This window comes from Cebus imitator, unplaced genomic scaffold (genome assembly GCF_001604975.1).
Source record: "Cebus imitator isolate Cc_AM_T3 unplaced genomic scaffold, Cebus_imitator-1.0 Scaffold27, whole genome shotgun sequence".
NCBI lineage: Eukaryota > Metazoa > Chordata > Mammalia > Primates > Cebidae > Cebus > Cebus imitator.
The window spans coordinates 10827111-10835133 of NW_016107342.1; the positions used below are offsets into that span (position 1 = coordinate 10827111).

Sequence of the window (8023 nt, forward strand, 5' to 3'; positions counted from 1 at the left end):
TTTAACATGAACCTAAAACTGTCAGTGGTCTAGAAAAATGGATGAAACAGTGGACCACTGTACTCTAAGCACATTTGCTTTAAAAACAAAAAGGATAAAGAAGAAATTTAATATTTATTTTTGAGAGTTACTTAGATGGACTCATCTGCTTTTAGAAGTATACATTGGTGGCCGGGCGCGGTGGCTCACGCCTATAATCCCAGCACTTTGGGAGGCCAAGGGGGGTGGATCACGAGCTCCACAGTTCGAGACCAGTCTGCCCAACAGAGTGAAACCCCGTCTCTACTAAAAATACAAAAAATTACCCCGGTGTGGTGTTGTGCACCTGTAGTCCCTTGGGAGGCTGAGGCAGGAGAATCGTGTGAACCCAGGAGGTGGAGGTTGCAGTGAACCGAGATTGCGCCATTGTACTCTAGTCTGGGCGACAGAGTAAGACTCTATCTCAAAAAGAAAAAAAAAAAAAAGAATTATACATTGGGACAATATTTGGTAGGACTTACCTAGGTTGTAGAACTTAAAGTTTATAACTGTCACATGCTTTTAAAGATGTGCACAGGACAAGTGCCGTGGCTCACGACTGTAATCCCAGCACTTTGGGAGGCCAAGGAGGTTGGATCACTTGAGGTCAGGAGTTTGAGACCAGCCTGGCCAAGGTGGTAAAACCCCATCTCTCCTAAAAATACAAAAATTAGCTGGGCATGGTGGTGGGTACCTGTCATCCCAGCTACTCGGGAGGCTGAGGCAGAAGAATCACTTGAACCCAGGAAGTGGAGGTTGCAGTGAGCTGAGATCGCACTACAGCATTCTAGCCTGAGTGGCAGAGCAAGACTCTGCCTCAAAAATAAATAAATAAAAATAAAGTTGCGCACAACTTGCAATAATACATATACAAATTTTAGTAGATACTTTTGTTTTACAGAGAATGGTTTATTTTGAAGAGTATTTTTTAAAATGTTTTCCATATTTGATATGACCTCTTACTAAACTTCAAAGTAGTTAATAATTATGTTTTTTCAAATAGGAAAGCAGGTATATTTTAATATTATGCAGCATACAATCTTTGTTTGCAAAATAGGAGCATAAGTAACAGTGCACCTCTGTAACAGCTGTTCCAGTATTCCAATTTACAGTACATCTGCCCTCTTTGTAAATGTATTTAATCCTATTTAATCTTCTCTAATATTAATTAGTGCAAACATAGTCTAAGAAAACTGAACTGTGGGCTAGTAAATGGAAATGTATGTTATCATGCAAGTTTGCACTTCTTTGGATCAAGACAAAATAAATATCAAGAAATTTAATAATTTACTGATCCACATTCATTATTGCTCAATGCTGAAGGCTGTTTTAACATAGAACATTGATAAAAAGTGTTATTAATATTCCCTATTTCAAATTAGAAAATTAAATATAAAAATATAGCTGGAGGCCTTTAGTTGGTAGACATACATTTAAATAGATTGCATAATAATAACATTTTGTACCTAAATATAAAATTCAATTAAAATGGGGTTTCTACAGCTACAGATCATTTCTAAAGTTAAGCACACTGGAAAACACACAAATTTCAATATTTAATTTTCACTCATGGGTATTTCTTGGTATAAAGGAAATGAAAGATTTTAGAAAAATGTGTTTTTCTCACCTTCAGAGTTGACCATTTTCCCTCCTTGAGAAACAGTGAGCTCTACCTTCCAGGGCAGAGAAGGTTTATATTTTTGTTGCAATGTGAGACCTCATATATTGTTCATAGAAGAAAAAATTGTTTAACTCAATCAATTAGTAGCAAGCATTTCTGAGGTTCTCCAAATGTCAGCCTGTGCGAAGTTGTTTGGCGTGAGCACAAAGAGAAGCCGCTGTATTGAACTGTGTGATTCTATCGCAGGGAGAATTGCTTGATGGAGCACAAGACTACATGTCGGGCCTCGATGACATGACAGACTCTGACTCCTGTCTGTCTCGCAAGAAGATCAAGAAGACAGAGAGTGGCATGTACGCATGTGACTTATGTGACAAGACATTCCAGAAAAGCAGTTCCCTTCTGCGACATAAATATGAACACACAGGTATGAGTGACTTTGCCTAGCTGGTTAGAGCTTCCCGGCCTGCTGTACATTTCATAATATTTAATGAGCACACTTGTGCAACATAAGATGTAACATATGCTGATACCTTCAACAAGGAAGAAATAATGCTTTTGCCGAGCTCAGTAGGACTTTTTTGTTGCCTGTTTATTGGATCATTCATGTGTTTATGAGTGTGCTTGTCTTCATATCTTTCCAGTTATTCTGTAAAGCAAATTTACAAATCATGTCAAAGGGACAGTCAAATGACCAGGGCAATTATTGAAAATATCTTAAAATTCTTAAGTTTCAAAGTTATATATGTAAAAATCTAATAAGAAATTTAGTCACTAATACATTAGTTTCATCATCCAAAATACTGAGAAAGCTGCAATTTGGGAGTGATTTTTTTTAATTGGCCACATTTTGAAAGAAGTAAAAACATTAGTGCGATAAAAGAAAAGTAAGCTACTTGAAACCACCTATATTTGGAAGACTGAAATAAAACTTTCTAAATTTTAATTAGTATACTTCCAATTCATGCATTACTAATTAGGAGCAATTACAAAGAGTTGACAAGAAAGCAGCCTAATTCTTCCCTATGAGTAGAGAGATAGTGGGTTAATTTTTGGAAAGAAAGATGAAGTACCATAATGTAAATTAATATTACTTCCCACAATCCAAGATCTGCAGCTCTGTGGTCGAGCGCCATTTGTGTGTCCTCCCCCCAGTCCATCCCCACCGCCCTGAACAATAAGCTAGCTCAACCTCGTCCCTGCCCCTAGCCCATCTCCAGCTCTTCTCCACTAGAAATTTGGCATGCTCTATTAGCCCTGGATGGGGGAGGGGGGAAGAATGTAGGATCTCAGTCAAAATATTGGCAAAAGTAGGGGACTATAGGAAAACATCTCATTCTAAACCAGGAAGTCTAGTATCGAACAATTTAAAATGGAGGGAAAAAATTAACCTAACATTTTGGGGGAAAAGCTTTTTTGGGGAAAAGTGATGACGAGGCACAAAAGAAAAAGAAAGAAGAAAAGAAAAGGGAATGTGAGCCAGGTGCAGCAGCTCATGCCTGTAATCCCAGCACTTTGAGAGGCCCAGGTGGGAAGACTGCTTTAGCCCAAGAGTTTGAGACCAGCCAGCACAACAAAGCGAGACCTTGACTCTACAAAATATTTTTTAAAAATTAGCTGGACATGGTGGCTCAAGTCTATAGTCCCAGCTACTTGGGAGGCTGAGGTGGGAGGATGGTTTGAGCCTAAGAGGTCGAGGCTGCAATTAACCGTGATTGTGCCACTGCACTTCAGCCTGGACAACAGAGGCATTCAAAATATGACAGGAAGTATTCCCCTTCCCTTCAATTTTTTTTTTTTTGAGATTAAAAAAAAAAACTTTGAAGGGAAGGGGAACCCTTCCTGTCATATTTTGAATGCCTAGATACGTGGCACTCTTTTCTGTCATTGAAAACTGTCCTTGGGAACTACTTGTACTCATCCTCTGCCCCTATTCCTCACTGGGCACGTGCTGGAGGCAGTGAATGTGACAAACATCAGCCTGAGAGTTTGGGGAGGGATTTGCGAAGAAAACAAGGTTGGTAAATAACAGGGCTCTTACTCCAATCAATACAGTTTTTCTTCAGCTGTCTAATAATCATTGTGGTTATCTTAAAAGTTTAATGATACCTTAAAGACAACCCAATCCAAATCCAAACATGTTTTATACTTGTGTTATATAATTCAATGTTTGACGCATCAAAATTTTCCTACATTTATCTTTTAGCATATTTTCTTTAGTATTCTAAAGATATTTTCATACCTAAATTTTACTTTAATTTTACTATTTTAATCAACCTTACATATATTTTGTATTCCATTATTCAGCTACGATAGGCACATCATTGAAGGCATCTTTCCCTCTCTGATTGGTTTTATTATATGACCATATGCAAACCCTATCATTCACTACACGGTGAGTGTACAACTTTTATTTTAGTGAGGGCTATCATACATAGTGACATCCAGTCATATTTAGTTCTTATAAATTAGAGAATTACAAGCTTCATAGGGCTGTAGGTAGTTGAGAGACCCAAAAGTTGACAAACACAAATATGCATAATTTATTTTAAAAATAAACTTTATTTTTTAAAGTAAAAATAAAATATTCTGGTCCTTTAAGATGTGAGAGCTGCTACCTGGAAACATTGCCTAGCAACAAGATGCTAATCATCCAATGGCTTCTCTAAACTTGTGATTAATTATCTTCCTGTTGGCTTTCCAACTTGTCAAGTTTCCAGCATGTTAACTTTTTGGTCACTTGACCAAACATCTCATGACATTACTACTGTCAGTGAATTAGGTACTATTCAAATGAAGTTCTTCATGAATTTTTTATTGATATGATATATGTGGAAATTTAGTCCATGTTCCTATCCCAATTGGGCCCCACTAGCCTTTTATTTGTTTACATTAAGCACTAGTAATATTTTGAGAATGTACCAATATGAAAATTATAAGTGAGAACTGTCTTGGGACTGATTGATTCTAAGGTTGGGAAATAAAATTAAATCATCATTTCATTATGCATTGATTATGAATGTGTCATTGATAAAGTGTGTTTGTGATGTCTTTCTACAATTTCACATATAGAATCATTTAATTTAAGAAGAAAATTATGTGCTACTTATTCTTGGGACCCAGTGGTTTTTTTTTTGTTGTTGTTGTTTTGTTTTGTTTTGTTTTTTTGCCTCAGCTTATTTCCTAGGCAGATACCAAAGTCATCATGCTTCATTTTTCTTACCAATGGCTTATTGCTTGCTTGGTTTTCCTGGGACCTGGGACTGGGACAGAGGAGGGAAACACAATGTAAATGTTGACTTCAACAGAATTGTCACAAACAAGGACTGTGAAATTAAACACTCTGAAATTCCTGTTAGGCACTGTCAAGAACTCGTTTGTATTCTACCAATATTTAAATCTGACCTTTATTGAGTACTTTCTCTGTTGAGACGTCATGGTAGGTGCTTTTTAAACCCACTTTATTTAGAAAAGTAATACAAATGTTTCTACTTTTGAGTAGATAAAGTCTAAGTTTTAAATAAATTACCAGTCAATTTCATTTTGCTGTCATATGGTAATTTTTTCATACCGCAAACCTTTCATTTATTATTAACTTCAGTTATCATTCTAGCTGTCAGGTGAATCATAAATCTAGATATTAGAGAAAATATTTACCCTAAGAAAGTTTGATTCATTCAGTATCAACCTGGAAGTTCTGAATCTTGGTCATGTGGAAATTTAATTCTAGATTTGAATCAAGTAAACCAACAAAACAAGTTAAAAAGAGATGAATGTCTAAGTCAATTACTATTTAAATTAAATTTATTAAATGCTTACCACTGAAACTTCTGGAGATCAGTAGAACATTTAGTGTAAGGTGTATGTCAAAACTCTCACTTGCTCCCAGATTCTATGCTTTGCATGATATCATAACTGAACATTTTATTTTTTCGGGTTGTCAATTCATAATGCAGGATTAATATATGTCTATTATAAGCATACTGTTTATTATTGAATGAGTTCTCTGAAAATTGAATGCCAGTAGCATGGCATAGCTCTAAGACAGACTGCAGTTTAGTGAGCATGCCCGAAGCATTGCTAACAGGCCTTGAAAGCTATACCAGAGAATGCTTGCTCTCTCTCTGGACACTGCTCTGTGTTTTGTTGCTTTGAAAAAGGAAACCATATCAACTGTAATGTTCATTCAAAATTATTCATACAGCCTCTCCAAGAAGTCACCTAAGTAGTTGACCTTTTTGTGCTCCTGAGCTGATGAGACATTAGTATCCAAAAGAGGTTGTAGGACAGTTTGCCCATGTACGCTGTAGCAACTAGAGCATCGAGAAAATTTTCATCTACAATTTCTATTCTCTCTGTTCAGATTTATTACTTCCATGTACTCTGTTCCTGCTGCATGCATCCTACTTAGAACTTGAGAAATTATTGAACATGTTTTAATGAATAAGAATAAAATGATCTAATATTAATTGAGTGCCTACTATGTGCAATCCTTGTACTTATTATATAAGTTGTCTTCCTTATTCCTTATGCCCAGTCTACAAGTTAGGTCCCCAAATGATCTCCCTTTTACCTACAAGGACACTGATCCTGAGAGAAGTTAAATGTGCCTGAGAGTGCACAGCCTGTCATAAACAATTGATTTAAACCCAGATAATCAGATTCATTTAACGCTGCACCATACTGCCCCTATGGATGAATTGCTGCGGCTAGAAATGTCTTATCCTTTCTCCTGATAGCATCAGTTCCTTTAAGGTCCAAGTCCACACAAGAGAGACCAAATTTATAACATAATGACATGAAGTTTCCCGGAAGGCAAAACCTCTTGTCTTTTTCCCAAATACGCTTCTCCTTCCTCTTCAATTACCTTCCCACCATGGTGGTCTTTCCAAATGGAAAAGCATGCTATCTTTGTAGACTCTTGGCACTCCATTGGAATCTCTGTTACCCAGTTTACCTCATTCAAAACATCTTTTCCAAAAGTTAAGGAATGGTTCTTGTGTAGTTTGAATTATACTTGTTTTCTTCAGAGTATTAGTTGCCGTGAAGTAGGGCATTAGAATTGTCTTTATTTCCCATATTACTAGTAGTCACCAAGAAATATCTTTCTGATTTCCACTCTTCCAGTTAATTAACTTCTTCCTACTCTAACATTGTACCTTGCTACATTTATCATTACTAAATTTCTAGTGGACATTCCAGTAAAATAAAGACCTTTAATGAAATAACACATAGCAGTCTACAGCATTTTCTGAATAGTGACATGTCCTGGAGGCATTGGATAACATTAATAAAGATATTTAATTACTGATTGAGATTTTATATCACCACATAACTGAATACCTAAAGTGTGTAGGATGGGTTCCTAAACTTATGACACTTAGCAAACGAAAATGGGATTGGATCTACTATGTTGGGTTTTAATTTAATTTGCTAAAATGCAAGTTTGTATTAGGACATAAAGCACACAACTTCATGTATGTTACAGTTCATGGTGCTCTACATGACACATTTCTGACTGTAACTCTGGAGCATCAGGCTGATAATTTTTTTTTTTTTTTTGTCACTTCTATTTTGGAAATAAACTTTTAAGTATGGCAGCTATGGAAGGTGTTGAAGGCATTCCAGTGCTATTTGTGGCCTGGAATCAACCAGATGTGTTTAGGCTTGGCACTGGCTTTAAGTTCCAAACACTGGTTAGAAACTGCCTGGAATGCCAAAGGAAATACAGCATTCCCTAGCTGAAGAGTATTTTAACACTCAACAAGTGGCTGACATCTTATGGAAAACTTTAGAGGGAAAACACTGTTTGGAATTAATTCAGCCTTCATGATATACACCCTTCTAATTTTTATTTTCTAATGGTTTCTTCTCTGATTTTTATTCTTAGAATGATGTGAGCGATAAGGCAGTCTTGACCTCCTCTTTCCTCTATTTCTTCCGCTCCTTTCTAACTTGGCAGTTTGCTCCCATTTAAGACCTAAAGCCCCCTTTCAAAGCAACTATCTCGTGATGTAACAAGCAGAGGATATAAATGCCAGTGCCTGCCAGTGGTGATGCCATCTTTATCACTTTTGTACAAGTCTTTGTTTTAAAAATGTAAGGAAGAGAATTATGAAAATATGTACTAGATCACTAGAAATGTCTTGTCGAGTAGGACATTTTTCCAAGTTTATAAACGAGGCAATTAGCAATGGAAAGCTTCCTCTCTGAGAATTTTCCTCCAGCAGCTTTCTAAGTTCTTGTTTATTAACTGCGTTGCATCAGCAAGCATTAGAAAGGCAAATTATGAGATGGAAATGCATCTTCCTAACTCACCTTCGATTAGACCGGGGCGTGTTGATCTTTCAGGCATAAGCACACACGCTTATGCCTGAGTCTGGA

General features: G+C 36.6%; 1 protein-coding gene across 12 annotated transcripts in view; it reads left to right on the forward strand.

The window, feature by feature from the left end:
* ZEB2 (zinc finger E-box binding homeobox 2) overlaps positions 1-8023 on the forward strand; it is a 135500-nt gene that overhangs the window by 121880 nt on the left and 5597 nt on the right. For all 12 annotated transcript variants that reach the window (XM_017523167.2, XM_017523171.2, XM_037736609.1 and 9 more), the window contains one exon: positions 1886-2066. In XM_017523167.2, the coding sequence (XP_017378656.1) occupies positions 1886-2066 (181 nt within the window). The remainder of the gene's footprint in view (positions 1-1885; positions 2067-8023) is intronic.